The 16,811-nt window shown below is 52.6% G+C and overlaps 1 protein-coding gene across 1 annotated transcript in view; it reads left to right on the top strand.

The window, feature by feature from the left end:
* LOC125449719 (ankyrin repeat domain-containing protein 24-like) overlaps positions 1–14,742 on the top strand; it is a 35,092-nt gene extending 20,350 nt beyond the window's left edge. The window contains exons 10-13 of the mRNA XM_059642943.1: positions 160–1,146; positions 5,444–5,533; positions 9,200–9,265; positions 10,428–14,742. Coding sequence (XP_059498926.1) covers positions 160–1,146; positions 5,444–5,533; positions 9,200–9,265; positions 10,428–10,496 — 1,212 coding nt within the window. The 3' untranslated portion in view covers positions 10,497–14,742. The remainder of the gene's footprint in view (positions 1–159; positions 1,147–5,443; positions 5,534–9,199; positions 9,266–10,427) is intronic.
* The last annotated feature ends 2,069 nt before the right edge of the window (positions 14,743–16,811 follow it).

The following is a 16,811-nucleotide window of genomic DNA, read 5'->3' on the forward strand; positions in this document are numbered from 1 at the left end:
CAGTGGGCATAGTGGAGGCTTGGGGTGGAGAATGGGGAATTGAAGCTGGGGGGCAGTAAACTGGCGCAGAATTTCGGGAGAGGGGTCGGGGAGCCTTTCGTCTCATCTGATTGGATTCCTCTCTCTCTCTCTCTCTCTCTCTCTCTCTCTCTCGGTCAGGTATTGGCCGAACTTTCGGGGAGCGACTCCACGAGTGTCCAGCAGGAGGTGCCCAAGGGGCCAAGCGCTGGTAATGGCAATGAGGCAGAGGGCGAAGGCGGCAGTGCCTGGCGGGAAATGGCCAGGGCGGAGGCGTCATCTCCGGAGCCCTGGAGCAGGCAGACCAGGGTCGGGCAGGAGATTCCAGACGGCTGGGAGGTGGCCAAGCTGCGGGAGGAGCTGGGGAGGCTGGCGGAGGAGAAGGACGAGGCGGAGAGGCGGTTTGTGGAGCTGGAGGGCCACCTGGACAACGTGCGGGCGCTCATGTCGCAGTACCGCCTCCGCAAGTGCTCGCAGAGCCTCCAGATCGAGGAGCTGGAGATCCAGGTGCTCGAGCTGACGGGCGCCAACGCAGAGCTGGCGGGCCTGGCGAGGACGCTCCAGGAGAGGCTGGAGGGCAGGGTGCCGGGCGGGGACCTCTGGCCGAAGACAGAGCCCTCGGGAATCAGGGAAGAGGGTCCCAGAGAGAGCACAGTCGGAGGAACTGCGCCAGGCGGAGAGCCCCTAAGAGGTGAAGAGCTGACAGGGGCGAGTCCCCGAGACTCCGACGATGCCAGCGTGCTGACAGACTCATCCAGCGAGGAAGAGGAGCCGGAGAGGGATTCGGCCGCTGCCCGCTGGCCGCTCGGCGAGCCGAGAGAGGCGGGCGAAGGGAGAATGGGTTCTCCTGGGGTGCCCATGTCTCTCCTCCAAGGAGCGGAGGAGCGGGAGGAGGTGGAGAGACTCCGCGAGGGCTTCCAGATGGCATCAGCCTCCCTGGAGGCCTGTCAGCGGGAGGTGCTGGAGCTGAGGGCAGAGCGGGTGGCCGAACAGCGCAGGGGCGAGGAGAGGCTGTCAGAGGCCAGGGAATGTCTGAAGGATCTCGAGGAGCAGTGCCGCCGTTCGGAGGAGAAGCTCCGGGCAGAGGCGGAGGAACATTGCCGGACCCGCGCCAGCCAAGAGGAAATGGTAAAGAGCATTTTCGGGGTCAGCACCGAGGGAGCGGGCGCTGTCAGAGGGTCAGTGCTGAGGGAGAGGGCACTGTCAGAGGGTCAGCGCTGAGGGAGCGGGCGCTGTCGGAGGGTCAGCGCTGAGGGAGCGGGCACTGTCAGAGGGTCAGCGCTGAGGGAGCGGGCACTGCCAGAGGGTCAGTGCTGAGGGAGCGGGCACTGCCAGAGGGTCAGTGCTGAGGGAGCGGGCACTGCCAGAGGGTCAGTGCTGAGGGAGCAGGCACTGCCAGAGGGTCAGTGCTGAGGGAGCAGGCACTGTCGGAGGGTCAGGGCTGAGAGCGGGCACTGTCAGAGGGTCAGTGCTGAGGGAGCGGGCACTATCAGAGGGTCAGCGCTGAGGGAGCGGGCACTATCAGAGGGTCAGTGCTGAGGGACCGTGCACTGTCGGAGGGTCAGTGCTGAGGGAGCGGGCACTGTCAGAGGGTCAGCGCTGAGGGAGCGGGCACTGTCGGAGGGTCAGCGCTGAGGGAGCGGGCACTGCCGGGGGGTCAGTGCTGAGGGAGCGGGCACTGTCAGAGGGTCAGTGCTGAGGGAGCGGGCACTGTCAGAGGGTCAGTGCTGAGGGAGACTAATTGAGGTTATCTGAAGCAGTTGAACATTCCTGCTTCTGACTCTCCTGTTGTGGGATTGTTAGCGCAGGGAGCAATCAATGTTGACCCAGTGAGTCTGTGCCCCCGTCCACTCCCAGGGACCCCCTGCAGAAGGACATCTGTATCCCAAAGCTATTCCGCATCAGAGTATGAACAAACAGCTCATAACACGAGGACAGCTCATTCCTGGCAAACATCTGTTTCATAAACAGTTGATGGTTTCCTCTTTTGAGATTTTTTCAGTTTTATGCGTTTCCGATTTGATTTAGGAACTGAAAATAGATTTGTTTACAGTCAGGCCCCCGGGAGGGGTCGCTATATAAATTCATAAACCTTAATTAAAAGAGTATGTTGTCACTCAGCAAAGATGGAGACACAGCGACCTCTCCGTTCACTTCCTCCCCTTTCGCTCCAGGACTCCGACGATATATTCCAAGCGATGTTTTTCGCATTTTTTTTCACCCCGTCCACCCACCACACTCCCCCAGCCCTGGCGAACCGACAGCAGCTTCAGGGACAAAATGGTTTCGCTCAGTTTGCATCCAACAACAACTGCATTGCAGCAGCAGCCTTCAGTGTGAGAAGTCCTTCTCAAGACAGATGGTGGGGTTTGGGAGTCATTTATATGGAATGGGGAGCTGTGGGGGTTTTTCTTAACGGAAGAGATAAACAACTGACCCACCCCACCCCACCCCCCGACTCCTCCGCGCCCACCACCGCCATACTCAGGGAACAGAAATCGCGGTCACTGTTGGTGGAGCGATGGGAATGAGGGAGGCCGGGATTTGAGGGATGCTGAAGTCTCGGAGGGTCGTAGAAGGTTGCTAAGATTGGAAGGGGGTGTAGGGGGCTGGAGAGGGTGACAGAGATAGGGAGGGGGTGTGGGGGGCTAGAGGGGGTGACAGAGATAGTGAGGGGGTGTAAGGGGCTGGAGGAGGTGACAGAGATAGGGAGGGGGTAAGGGGGATGGAGGGGGTTACAGAGATAGGGAGGAGGTGTAGGGGCTGGAGGGGGTTACGGAGATAGGGAGGGGGTGTAAGGGGCTGGAGGGGGTGACAGATATAGGGAGAGGGTAAGGGGGCTGGAGGGGGTGACAGAGATAGGGAGGGGGTGTAAGGGGCTGGAGGGGGTGACAGATATAGGGAGGGGGTGTAAGGGGCTGGAGGGGGTGACAGATATAGGGAGGGGGTAAGGGGCCTGGAGGGGGTGACAGAGATAGGGAGGGGGTGTAGGGGGCTGTAGGGGGTGACAGAGATGGGAGGGGGTGTTAGGGGCTGGAGGGGGTGACAGAGATAGGGAGGGGGTGTTAGGGGCTGGAGGGGGTGACAGAGATAGGGAGGGGGTGTCGGGGGATGGAGGGGGTGACAGAGATAGGGAGGAGGTGTAGGGGCTGGAGGGGGTTACAGAGATAGGGAGGGGGCGTACGGGATGGAGGAGGTGGCAGAAATAGGGAGGGGGTGTGGGGATGGAGGAGGTGAGAGAGATAGGGAGGCGCTGTTGGGGATGGAGGAGGTGACAGAGATCGGGAGGGGGTGTAGGGAGCTGGGGGGTGACAGAGATAGGGAGGGGGTGTCGGGGGATGGAGGGGGTGACAGAGATAGGGAGGGGGTAAGGGGGCTGGAGGGGGTGACAGAGATAGGGAGGGGGTGTAGGGGGATGGAGCTGGTGACAGAGATAGGGAGGAGGTGTAGGGGCTGGAGGGGGTTACAGAGATAGGGAGGGGGTGTAGGGGGCTGTAGGGGGTGACAGAGATGGGAGGGGGTGTTAGGGGCTGGAGGGGGTGACAGAGATTGGGATGGAGTAAGGGGGCTGGAGGGGGTGACAGAGATAGGGAGGGAGTAAGGGGGCTGGAGGGTGTGGCAGAGATAGGGAGGGGGTGTAGGGGGCTGGAGGGGGTGAAAGAGATCGGGAGGGGCTGTCGGGGGATGGAGGGGGTGAGAGAGATAGGGATGGGGTGTAGGGGCTGGAGGGGGTTACAGAGATAGGGAGGGGGCGTAGGGGATGGAGGAGGTGACAGAAATAGGGAGATGTGCAGGGGATGGAGGAGGTGACAAAGATCGGGGGGGGTGTAGGGGGCTGGGGGGTGACAGAGATGGGAGGGGGTGTTAGGGGCTGGAGGGGGTGACAGAGATTGGGATGGAGTAAGGGGGATGGAGGGGGTTACAGAGATAGGGAGGGGGTGTAGGGGCTGGAGGGGGTGACCAAGATAGGGAGGGTTTTTGGGGCCTGGAGGGGGTGACAGAAACATTACCTGAAGTCATTTGAAGGTTGTGACGAGCTGGGTGCAAGTCGGGGCGGGGAGGGGGTTGAGTTGGTGTGAAGTGAAATGCCATTGGTACCATCTCACTTCGAAGAGCAGCAATGTGTTGAATTAATACAATCCATTACGGCACAGTGGTTCACCACTGCCTCCCACCACCAGGGACCCGGGTTCGATCCCACTCCCGGGAGGCCATCCATGTGGAGTTTGTACATTCTCCCTGTGTCTGTGTGGGTTTCCTCCCGCAGTGCCCAGGGATGTGCGGGTTAGGGTGGGATTGGCCGTGCTAAATTGTCCCGTAGTGCACAGGGATGTGCGGGTTAGGGTGGATTGGCCGTGCTAAATTGTCCCGTAGTGCCCAGGGATGTGCGGGTTAGGGTGGATTGGCCGTGCTAAATTGCCCCGTAGTGCCCAGGGATGTGCGGGTTAGGGTGGATTGGCCGTGCTAAATTGCCCCGTAGTGCCCAGGGATGTGCGGGTTAGGGTGGGATTGGCCATGATAAATTGTCCCGTAGTGCCCAGGGATGTGCGGGTTCGGGTGGATTGGCCGTGCTAAATTGTCACGTAGTGCCCAGGGATGTGCGGGTTAGGGTGGTTTGGCCGTGCTAAATTGTCCCGTAGTGCCCAGGGATGTGCGGGTTAGGGTGGACTGGCTGTGCTAAATTGTCCCGTAGTGCCCAGGGATGTGCAGGTTAGGGTGGATTGGCCGTGCTAAATTGTCCCGTAGTGCCCAGGGATGTGCGGGTTAGGGTGGGATTGGCCGTGCTAAATTGTCCCGTAGTGCCCAGGGATGTGCGGTTTAGGGTGGATTGGCCATGCTAAATTGTCCCGTAGTGCCCAGGGATGTGCAGGTTAGGGTGGATTGGCCGTGCTAAATTGTCCCGTAGTACCCAGGGACGTGCGGGTTAGGGTGGATTGGCCGTGCTAAATTATCCCGTAGTGCCCAGGGATGTGCGGGTTAGGGTGGATTGGCCGTGCTAAATTGTCCCGTAGTACCCAGGGACGTGCGGGTTAGGGTGGATTGGCCGTGCTAAATTGTCCCGTAGTGCCCAGCGATGTGCCGGATAGGGTGGATTGGCAATGCTAAATTGCCCCGTAGTGCCCAGCGATGTGCGGGTCAGGGTGGATTGGCCATGCTAAATTGTCCCGTAGTGCCCAGGGATGTGCGGGTTAGGGTGGTTTGGCTGTGCTAAATTGTCCCGTAGTGCCCAGGGATGTGTAGATTAGGTGGGCAATAGGGGAATGGGTCTTAGTGGAAGGGTTCGAGGGTTGGTGTTTCCATCGTGTAGGGATTCTATTCTCATCGCCCTCTTCCATACAGCTTCTGAACCAAGGCAGAGGCACAGAGTGGGAGTGGGAGAGGAATTGTCCCGGTCTGGGGAGCAATAGTATATGTTTGTTTGCAGATTCGGGAGATGCTGGGCGTGATTCAGAGGCTCAATGACGAGAAGGACATCTTTCAACAGAAAAGCGAAAGCGCACAACAGCGACTGAAGGTTAGTCCACAAAATGTGCAATAAACACATGCGCTGTTATGGTCCAGAAAGAGGCCATTATTACCAAGTGAATGAAATGGGAATGCAAGCATGTAGGAGCTGGAGAATCTGAGATAACAAGGTGGAGAGCTGGATGAACACAGCAGGCCAAACAGCATCAGAGGAGCAGGAAAGCTGACATTTCGGGCCAAGGGTCTAGGCCTGAAACATCAGGTTTCCTGCTCCTAGGATACTGCTTGGCCTGCTGTGTTCATCCAGCTCTCCACCTTGTTTCAATCCTAGACCCTTCTTCACTTCGGGGTCAGATTACCGCTCGAGATTGGGTACAGTTTTGCCTGGAAAATAAAAACGGACTTGTACTTACAGTTAGGAGCAGTTTGTTTTGACCCTCTCCTGGGTCGACCTTTCGAGCAGAGAATAGAATAGAACTTCCTCTGTTGAAGTTAATCTGTTGGACTTTAGCAGATTGAGAGGGGATATTATTGAGATCCCGAGGAGGACCCAATTCGCTGGATATGTGGAGAGGATCTCCCCCTTGTGGGAGAGACTAAAATGACAGGAGACTGTCGGGTGAGGTCGAACATCATCCTGAACGCAACATCTTTGGGGGTGGCTCAGTGGTTAGCACTGCTGGCTCACGGCGCCAGGGATCCAGCTTCGAATTCATCCTCTGAGGGCAACTGTCTGTGTGGAGTTTACATTTTCTCCCTGTGTCTGTGTGGGGTCGCTCTGGGTGTTCAGGCTTCCATTCACAGACCGAAGATGTGCGGGTTAGGGTGAATTGGCCGTGCTAAATTGCCCTGTAGTGCCCAGGGATGTGCGGGTTAGGGTGGATTGGCCGTGCTAAATTGTCCTGTAGTGCCCAGGGATGTGCGGGTTAGGGTGGGATTGGCCGTGCTAAATTGTCCCGTAGTGCCCAGGGATGTGCGGGTTAGGGTGGGATTGGCCGTGCTAAATTGTCCCGTAGTGCCCAGGGATGTGCGGGTTAGGGTGGATTGGGCGTGCTAAATTGTCCTGTAGTGCCCAGGGATGTGTGGGTTAGGGTGGGATTGGCCGTGCTAAATTGTCCTGTAGTGCCCAGGGATGTGTGGGTTAGGGTGGATCGGCCGTGCTAAATTGTCCCGTAGTGCCCAGGGATGTGCGGGTTAGGGTGGGATTGGCCGTGCTAAATTGTCCCGTAGTGCCCAGGGATGTGCGGGTTAGGGTGGATTGGCCGTGCTAAATTGTCCCGTAGTGCCCAGGGATGTGTGGGTTAGGGTGGATTGGCCGTGCTAAATTGTCCCGTAGTGCCCAGGGATGTGCGGGTTAGGGTGGATTGGGCATGGGAAATGCAGGGTTATAACAATGGGTTGGCATGAGCTCAATGGCTGCTGTAGGGATTGTATGATCTTTGAGACAAATGGATTCCAGTCTCCATCCTACTGGTAGCATGATATGAGAGGGGAAGTCCACTGCTCTGTACCATAATAGAGCCCTATTAACTTTTGAATTTTTCAGTGTTCTGTAACCCCTGTATTGTTCCTACATTGTCAGAGTCATAGAGATGTACAGCATGGAACCAGACGCTTTGATCCAATTTGTCCGTGCTGACCAGATATGCTAACTTCATCCAGTCCCATTTGCCAGCATTTGGCCCATATCCCTCGAACCCCTTCCTGTTCATATACCCATCCAGATGCCTTTTAAATGTTGTAATTGTATCAGCCCCCGCCCACTTCCTCCGACAGCTCAGTCCGTACACGCACCACCCTCTGTGTGAAAAAGTTGCCCCTCAGGTCCCTTTTCAATCTTGCCCCTCTCACCTTTAACCTATGCCGTCTAGTTTTGGACTCCTCTACTCTGGGGATATATCTTTCTTTTTCACCTTATCCACGCCCCTCATGATTTTATAAACCTCTATAGGGTCGCCCCTCATTCTCCGAAGGTCCAGGGAAAATAGCCCCAGCCTATTCCCCCCTCTCCCTATTACTCTAAGCACTCCAGTCTCTCTCAAATCTTTTCTGAATCCTTTCAATTTTAACAACATCCTTCCTGTAGCAGGGAGACCAGAATTGAACACAGTATTCCAAAAGTGGCCCTAACCAATGTCCTGTACAGCCGCAACATGACCCTCCCAACTCCCTCTACTCAATGCACTGACCAATACAGGCGAGCGTACCGAAAACCTTCCTCACCTCCCTGTCTACCTGCGACTCCACTTTCAAGGAACTATGAGCCTGCCCCCCAAGGTCTCCTTGTTCAGCAACACTCCCCAGGATCTGACCATTAAGTGTATAAGTCCTGCCCTGATTTGCTTTTCCAAAATGTAGCACCTCACATTTATCCAAATTGAACTCCAACTGCCGCTCCTCAACCCATCTGATCAAGCTCCCGTTGTACTCTGAGACAGCCTGTCGGACTGTCCACTACACCAGCTATTTAGGGTGTCAAATGCAAACTTACAAAGTTCGCCTCCAATGTTCACGCCCAAATCATTCATATAAATGATGAAACGCGGTGGACGCAGCACCGATCCCTGTGGCACACCACTGGTCACAGGCCTCCAGTCCAAAAAAGCAACCCTCCACCACCATCACTCTGTCTCCGAGACTCAAGCAAATTTTGTATCCAATTGGCTAGCTCCCTCTGAATTCCAGGCGACCTTGATAAGCTAACTATTGTTGCGTCAGGTATAAATACCCTGCTGGTAAAATGCCATTGACTGTATCGGTGGCAAACTGTGGAATAAGGGGTCTTAGTGTGGATTACAAGTTCAGAGGGCAAAAGAAAATGGACTGTTGGTCTTTATCTCAAAGAGAATGGAGTATAAAAGTTAAAGTCTTTGCTAGAACTACACAAAACGCTTGTCAGACCACAGCTGGAACACTGCGGACAGTTTCGGGTCCCCTTAAAGAGTCATGCAGCACAGAAACAGGCCCTTCGGCCCAACCAGTCCATGCTGACCCATAATCCCAAACTAAACTAGTCCCACCTGCCTGCTCCTGGACCACATCCCTCCAAACCTTTCCATTCCATGTACTTATCCAAATATCTTTTAAACATTGTAAAAACATCCACCCCTTTCTCTGGAAGTTCATTCCACTCACTAACCACACTCTGTGTCACAAATGGCCCCTCATGTCATTTTTAAATTTCTCTCCTCTCACCTTAAAAATATGCCCCCCCCCCCTAGTCTTGAACTCTCCCAACCCTAGGGAAAATTCGCCTTATCTATGCCGCTCCTGACTTTCTAAACCTCAGTAAGGTCACTCCTCAACCTCCTACACTCCTGGGGGTGGGGGGGGGGGGGGGGGGGAAATCGTCCCAGTTTCTCCTTACATCTGAAACCATCCGTTCCCAGCGAAAACCTGGCAAATCTTTTCTGAGCCCCCTCCAGCGGAATAATATCCTTCCTATAACGGGGCGACCAGAACTGGGCACAGCGCTCCAGAAGAGGCCTCACCAACATCACGTACAACCTCAACATGACATCCCAACTCCTACACTCAAAGGTCTGAGCGATGAAGGCAAACGTGCTAAATGCCCCCTTAACCCCCGCCCTTGTCTACACACCTCTGATTCAGATCTTGGGTTCTGTCAGTACAGTGAGTGAGAAGGTGGGAGGGGAATTTTGTGGGTCCAAATGCTGCAGTTATTGAACGCCTGTCTCTTTGGCCCCTCCACCAGGAAGCAGAGAGACATCACAGAGAAGTGATTTCAACTTACCGAGCTCACCTACTCAACGCAGCCCAGGTAGGCAGCGACAAGATGGAACAGTTACACTCTGACCATTGGGAAAGAACTTACAGGTCAGCAAACAGGCCCAGGGACAGGGACAGCACGGGGTTAGATACAGAGTAAAGCTCCCACTGCAATGTACCCCCCACCCCCATCAAACACTGCCAGGGACAGGGACAGCACGGGGGTGGGGGGGTTAGATACAGAGTAATGCTCCCTCAACACTGCGACCCCCATCCCAGGGACAGGGACAGCATGGGGTTAGATACAGAGCAATGCTCCCTCAACACTGCTGCCCCCCCCCCCCCCCCCCGCCGCCATCAAACGCTCCCAGGACAGGGGCAACATGGGGTTAGATACAGGGTAAAGTTCTCTCTATATTGTTTCCCCCCCCCCCCCCCGCCATGAAACACTCCCAGGGATAGGGACAGCACGGAGTTAGATATAGAGGAACATTCCCTCTACACTGTCTCCCCCCACCCCCAATCAAACACTCCCAGGGACAGGGACAGCACGGAGTTAGATATAGAGGAACATTCCCTCTACACTGTCTCCCCCCACCCCCAATCAAACACTCCCAGGGACAGGGACAGCACAAGGTTAGATACAGAATAAAGCTCCCTCTACACTGTCCCCCCCCCCCCCCGCATCAAACACTCCCAGGGACAGGGACAGCAGGGAGGGGTTAGATACAGAGTAATGCTCCCTCAACACTGCTACCCCCATCCAGGGACAAGGACAGCATGGGGTTAGATACTGAGCAATGCTCCCTCAACACTGCTGCCCCCCCCCCCCACCGCCATCAAACACTCCCAGGGACAGCACGGGGTTAGATACAGAATAAAGCTCCCTCTACACTGTCGCCCCCCCCCCCCCCATCAAACACTCCCAGGGACAGGGACAGCACGGGGTTAGATACAGACTTCTCTCGATGTGTTTGTGACCGGGTCTTGCTAGACGCTGGGAGATAATGGTGTGACTGAGGGCAATGGTGGCCGTTGGTGCGTACCATGAGAATGAAAGTGGGAACTGCGGGTCTCAGCCCTGATAGTATTGACTGGAGGGGCGGCCTCAGAGGGCCGAACGGCCTGCCCCAGCTCTGAGAATCCCTGTTCCTGGAGATTCCTGCGGGCAACATTCCACAACGGGAATGACGGCTTCTGTTTCTTCTTTCCAGGGCCTGATGGACGAAGAGGTGTATCTTCTCCTGGCAGGAATCTGGAAGATGCAGCAGGGAATATTTTGACGGAAGAAGCGAAGGGATTGTTTGGTTGGGGGGGGAGTGACTAACGGGAGAAGTGTTGGCATCGCCCAGAGATGGATTCTCCAAGCAATAGCCTCTCAGATCCTCCACTCCCACTCTGTTCCACACTGAGAGTGGCATCATCACAGCAGATTGGCACACGACCAGCAGGTGCTGAGGGCGGTTCACCGGACCCGAAACTTCAGCTCTGATTTTGTCCTTTTCTTCGAGGATGCTGCCAGATTTGCTGATCTTCTCCGGCAACTTCTGTTTCCTCTCTTCTCCCCAACCCTTGCCACCTCAGCAAGGGAATGCCATGCCCCTCCAACAGATGCCATCCCCTGGCACCAGCTTCTGTGGGCACCGTTCACTGTCGCAGGCTATTCAACCTGATGGGGCCTCCCGCACTCAGCGAGCGGCGACCGATCCGGTGTCTCCTCCTCCTCTTCTGGGCACATTTTACTCAATAACGTGCGTCATTCCCCCCAAGCCCGGGCATCAGAAGTCAGGCCCAACTTGAGGTGCACAGCTTCTGTTGCGGACTCTCCAAGAAAACTGCGCATTTTCTTCTGCGGCTCAAAACTGAGCGTCCTCGGCTGAGGAAGTCAACCGATTTCCTCCTTTTCAAGGGGTTTAGATGGTGAGTAAAGAAATTGTGACGATACCCCCACCAGTTTAGAAAGATCTTTTCGAGACTTACGAAATCCCGAGGATGTTGGGGGAAGCTCGGGAGGCTGTTTGCCTTAATCAGGCTGACTAAAGCAAGGGTCAGCGCACAGAATAAAGGCCAAGTTCCCCATCACAGGCAGATTTATTCTTATCTCAGAGAATTGACGGAATTTCCTTGGCACTGTGTGATGAGCTGAGGTCAAGCAGGCCCAGGCCCCTTCCTTCCTCGCAGGTTAGAAGCTGAAGAGGTGATTTTATTCAAACATACTTTTAGGGGGAAATTGACAGGAGAGATGCAGAGAGGTTGTTACTCCCTTGTGTGGGAGAGCCTAGGAACCAGAGGGGCATCATCTTAGCATTAGGGGTGGCCCATTGAAGACAGAGGTGGGGAGGAGAATAGGCAGGACTAGCCCTTTGGATACAAGGGGTGGTGGTGGAGGGTTGTTCTCAGGCTGGAGACCCGTGACCAGCGGCGTGCCACAAGGATCGGCGCTGGGTCTACTGTTTTGTGTTATTTATATAAATGTTTTGGATGTGAACGTAGGAGGTACGGTTAGTGAGTTTGCAGATAACACCAAAGTTGGAGATGCAGTATGGAGCGAAGAAAGTTATCTCAGAGTACAACAGGATTTTGATCAGATGGGCCAATGGGCTGAAGAGTTTAATTTAGATACATGTGACGTGCTGGATTTTGCAAAGGCAGATCAGGGCAGAACTTATACACTTAATGGTCAAGTCCTGGGGAGTGTTGCTGAACAAAGAGACCTTGGGGAGCAGGCTCATAGCTCCTTGAAAGTGGAGTCGCAGGTAGACAGGGTGGTGAGGAAGGTATTCAGTAGGCTTGCCTTCATTGGTCAGTGCGATGAGGATAGGGAGTTGGGAGGGTCATGTTGCAGCTGTACAGGACATTGGTTTGGGCCACTTTTGGAATACTGCGTTCAATTCTGGTAAAGGAAGGTTGTGAAATTTGTAAGAGTTTGGGAAAGATTTACAAGGATGTTTGCCGGGGTTGGAGGGGTTGAGCTACAGGGAAAGGCTGGGGCTATATTCCCTGGAATGTCAGACGCTGAGGGGGTGACCTTGTAGAGGTTTATAAAACCATGAGGGGCATGGGTAGGGGGGATAGACAAGGTCTTTTCCCCCAGGGGTAGGGGGGAGTCTAAAACTAGAGGGGCATTGGTTTAACGTGAGAGGAGCAAGATTTAAAAGGAACCTGAGGAGAAACTTTTTCCACACAGAGGGTGGTGCGTGTATGGAATGGAAGTGGTGGAGGCTGGTACAGTTACAACATTTAAAAGGCAACTGGATGGGGACATGGATAGGAAGGGTTTAGAGGGATATGGGCCAAAGGCTGGCAAACTGGACTAGATTAATGTAGGATATCTGGTCAGCACAGACGAAGGGTCTGTTTCTGTGCTGTGTGTCTCTATGACTCAGCGAGGGAGCAGGGACAGAATTGGTGCCAGATAGTACCGAATGGCAGAGCAGGTCAGATGGGCTGAGTTGCCTCATCCTGACCTTCGTTTCTGACCCACAAAACACGTTGAGGGGGTTTTTTTGGGCATCTCCTTCTGGGCATTGACAACATGGGAAGCTCTTTTGCAGTGTGAGGTGGGAACTGGGAGTAACACAAACCAGGGAGACGACACAGTTTTAAAAATACATATTCTATATGGGAATCCCTATGTGCTCAGGTCATCTCCCCCGCTCCATCCAAAAACAATGGCACCTCATCCATAAGACCAGCGAGAGAAGCCACTGTTATCAGACTCCCGAATGGACCACTCATCTGTTAGAGTCAATCATCCTCTGCACCATCCCCATAGCTGCAAAGCTATATTCTGTTCTATTACTCTGATGTACTTATATAAGGGGTTATTTACCCAGATAGCGCACAAAACCATATTTGATTTGATTTATCGCAGTCACACATACCTAAGTACACAAGCTTTGTTTCGCCCGCAGATCATAGCAAACAAGAACTCACAGATTGCAGGGTGCTTAGACAGAGAGAGGCATACAATGTCACAGCTGCAGGGGAGTTGCACCAAAGCAAGGTCGACATCAGCAAGCTCGGAGTTACTTCCATATCAGAGGTCCATTCTGCAGTCCAATAACAGCAGGATCAGAACCTGTTAGTGAAGCTTCTGCAGGACTGAAGAGGTCGGAAGAGAGCGACGCTGGGGTAGGAGGGGTCCTTGATGATGTTGGCAGCCCTTCTGCAGCGATGAGAAGTTTAGATGCAGTCCGTGGTCATCTTCCGTGATGGTCTGGGCTGTGCACGCAACTTTCCGCAGTTTCTGACAGTCCTGGCCGGAGCTGTTGCTGTCCTAAGCCAATATGCGCCCAGATAGAGTGCTTTCTATGGTGCATCTGTCAAAAGAGAGTGAGGGTCCTTGTGGACTTGCCAAATTTCTTGAGCTGAGAAGAGGGGACATTATCGTGCCTTCTTGACCATCATATCTAGATGGAAAATCCAGGACACATTGTTGGTGATAGTCACTCCTGGGAATTCAGATCCCCCACACCTCAGCTTCTTCATTGTAGACAAGAGTGTGTCCTCTCCTTTCACTTTTTTTAAAAAAACTGTATCTCCTTACATGTGGAAATAACAAATCAAACCAAAAAAATCCCCTTTCACTTACCAAGAATGAGATAAAGCCAATCCCATGAGCTGACTGCATAGAGGTTTGGTTTGGACAAGAGCTGCAGAAATGGGAAGGAAAGGCTGAAATTGAGGAGGAATCTTTTCTCATTTAAAATTGTGGAATGGTTGTCTGGATAGTGGTTTTGGGGAGGGGGGGGGGCGGCGCGCCATGCTAATTCAATTGTAAAAGCAGAAATCAGGTAGATTGTTGATGGAAAGAATTTTGCTGGAGCTGCAGTAAACAGATGGCTCTATTTGTTGTGCTTACACCACTGGGTCAGGGACAACATTGAAAGGGGCACACACAATCGCTGTCCAACCCTTCTCCCCGTATTCGTAAGGAATTTGTGGTCCATGAGACTGGAATTCAGCCTTTTGACCTGACATCGATTTGCCATCTGCCAAAAGAATTCCAAAGACAAAGCGAAGTCTCTGTTTCAAGGGCCGGCTCCAATTCCAGGATGTTGACACGTCCTTTTCGAACTTACTTTCCCATTTTGATGATGCTGTCTTTTTAAGAGGCTATTGCGTCCTTGTTTTTGTTTGAAGGGGACATTGTAAGGCAGAGGTGCTGACCTGGGTAGTTTAGACCACTTGAGTAAACAACTGGGTTTTTTTTTAAGAAAAACAGGCCTGAAAACATGCAGCTAGCTCTCTCAGATCAGGATTTCTGGGCAACATCAGAAGCTATTGGGGTCTCCACAGAGTGAGCGTTCAGGGAACTTCTCCTGGTTGCTACTCTCTCTGAATTTCCTTTTTCCTCTTGGATTGGAGAACTGCATGTGAGAATCTGTGTCTGAATTTTCCTCTTGCTTTTGCCGAGGGGCGTTTAGTGGATGTCATTACATTGGAACTGTTAATTAGTAGCAGCTATTGTATCTATTATTGCTAATAGAGTTGTTAATCTAAATTCCTCTTTCTTTTGTTTCTATGTTTCACCACAGTGTTTAAATAAATTGTTTCACTTAACATTAATGGGCTTGAATAGTTGTACTGCATCTGGAACACTGCACTTCATACTTGCCTTTCAAATAAGTTAGGCTGTCTTCTTAAAATATTTTGAGGGATCTGGTCTGGTCCATAGCCTTCAATACTCTTGAAAGCTCAGATCAAATCATAATACCAGGGACTTGTTATTGAGTGGAGAAGCAAAGCCCAGAGAAATTTGGCAAAATCCCACCCTTTGAGCTACCTACCTAAGGAATTGAGTCCTTACCTTTTGGCTCTGTTCAATCTTTTAATTTTGGTTTTTGTAATCAAGCGGGCACCAGTGAATAGCAATTCTCTGCACTTCTTGCTTTACTTATGTATTCCTATACTTAGTACATGACAATTAGACTAATCCAAATACATCTAATTCCCAAAAAAAGCATTGTGCCTAAGACAAAAATACACGAGGGTCTACCCCATGTGCTTCCTCCTCTTTCCAAGTCTTCTCTGCCATTTAAATAGGTGATGGCTAATCTAATTGTGGCCTCACTTCTACTTCTCTGCCCCCTTTGGCTTGACAGAGATGGGCCGAATGGCCTATTTCTGCACCTACGGCTTATGGAGATCCTCATCGGTAAACAATCCGCTACCTCATCCTCAAATGGCCGATCTTCCACTGACCTCTGGGTGACAGAATTCCAGAGACTTCCAAACTCATTAACCTCATTGCAGTCTTAAATAGGAGACCCCACTTTCCCTTTAGTTTCAAACTGTGATCCCTAGTTCTCATGTCCCACAACACCACATTTGCAGCACTGCTCTGGTTGCCCTGCTACAGGAAGGATCTTATTACACTGGGGGGAGGGGGGTGAATGTTACCAGCGCTGGAAGCATTTGTGTTACAAGGAAATGCTGGGACTTTTCTCCCTAGGGCATCAGAGGCCGAGGGTGAGCTTACAGAAGTTTATGAAATCATGGCAGGCATTAGGTGAATAGCCAAGATCTTTTGCCCAGGGTAGGGGGGGTCAAAAACTAGAGGGGCATTGGGTTTAAGAGCTGTGAGGTTATGCTGCAGCTCTACAAAACTCTGGTTAGACCACACTTAGAATAGTACGTTCAGTTCTGGTCACCTCATTACAGGAAAGATGAGAAAGCCTTAGAGCGGGTGCAGAGGAGTTTTACCAAGATGCTGCCTGGGCGGGAGGGCAGGTCTTATGAGGTAAGGTTGAGGGAGCTACGGCTTTTCTCATTGGAGCGAAGAAGGATGAGGTGACTTGGTAAAAGCGTACATGATGATGAGAGGCACAGATAGAGTGGAGAGTCGAGACTTTTTGCCAGGGTGGAAATGACTATTACAAGGGGGCATAATTTTAAGGCGATTGGAGAGATGTCAGTGGTAGGTTCTTTACACAAGAGAGCGATGGGCGTGTGGAATGTGCTGCCGGCAGTGGTAGCTGAGTCAGATACTTTAGAGACACTTAAGCGACTCTTGGCTAGGTAAAATGTAGGGTACATTGATCTTAGTAGGATAATAGCATGACACAACATCGTGGACCGAAAGGCCTGTACTGTGATGTTCCATGTTCTAGAGGGCATGGGTTACAGTGAGAGGGGAAGAGATTTAAAAGGAACCGGAGGGGCAACTTTTTCATAGAGAGGGTGGTGTGTGTGTGTGTGTGTGTGTGTGTGTGTGTGTGTGTGGAACAAGCTGCCAGAGGAAGTGGTGGAAACTGATACAATGACCACACTTGAACTGCAATGTGGATAGGAAAGGTTCCAAGGAGCTGGGACTAAATGCAGGCAAATTCAGTTCAGTTGGGAAGCCTGGTTGGCACGGACGAGATGGACTGAAGGGTCTGTTTTTGTGCTGTAGGACTTGAAGGAAAACAGTTTCTCAGCACCCCTTCTGTCAAGTCCTATTAGAACCTCGTGTGTTTCGTTAACTGGACTTTTCATTCTTTGAACTTCCAACAGATACAAACCTGTCTTGCTCCTTCCTCATCAGAGTCCAGGAATCAGTTGCTAAACAGCTTCAAATGAATCCACATTCGCTCCTAAATGAGGAGACTGAA

Source organism: Stegostoma tigrinum, chromosome 47 (assembly GCF_030684315.1).
Source record: "Stegostoma tigrinum isolate sSteTig4 chromosome 47, sSteTig4.hap1, whole genome shotgun sequence".
In the NCBI taxonomy this organism is placed as follows: Eukaryota; Metazoa; Chordata; class Chondrichthyes; order Orectolobiformes; family Stegostomatidae; genus Stegostoma; species Stegostoma tigrinum.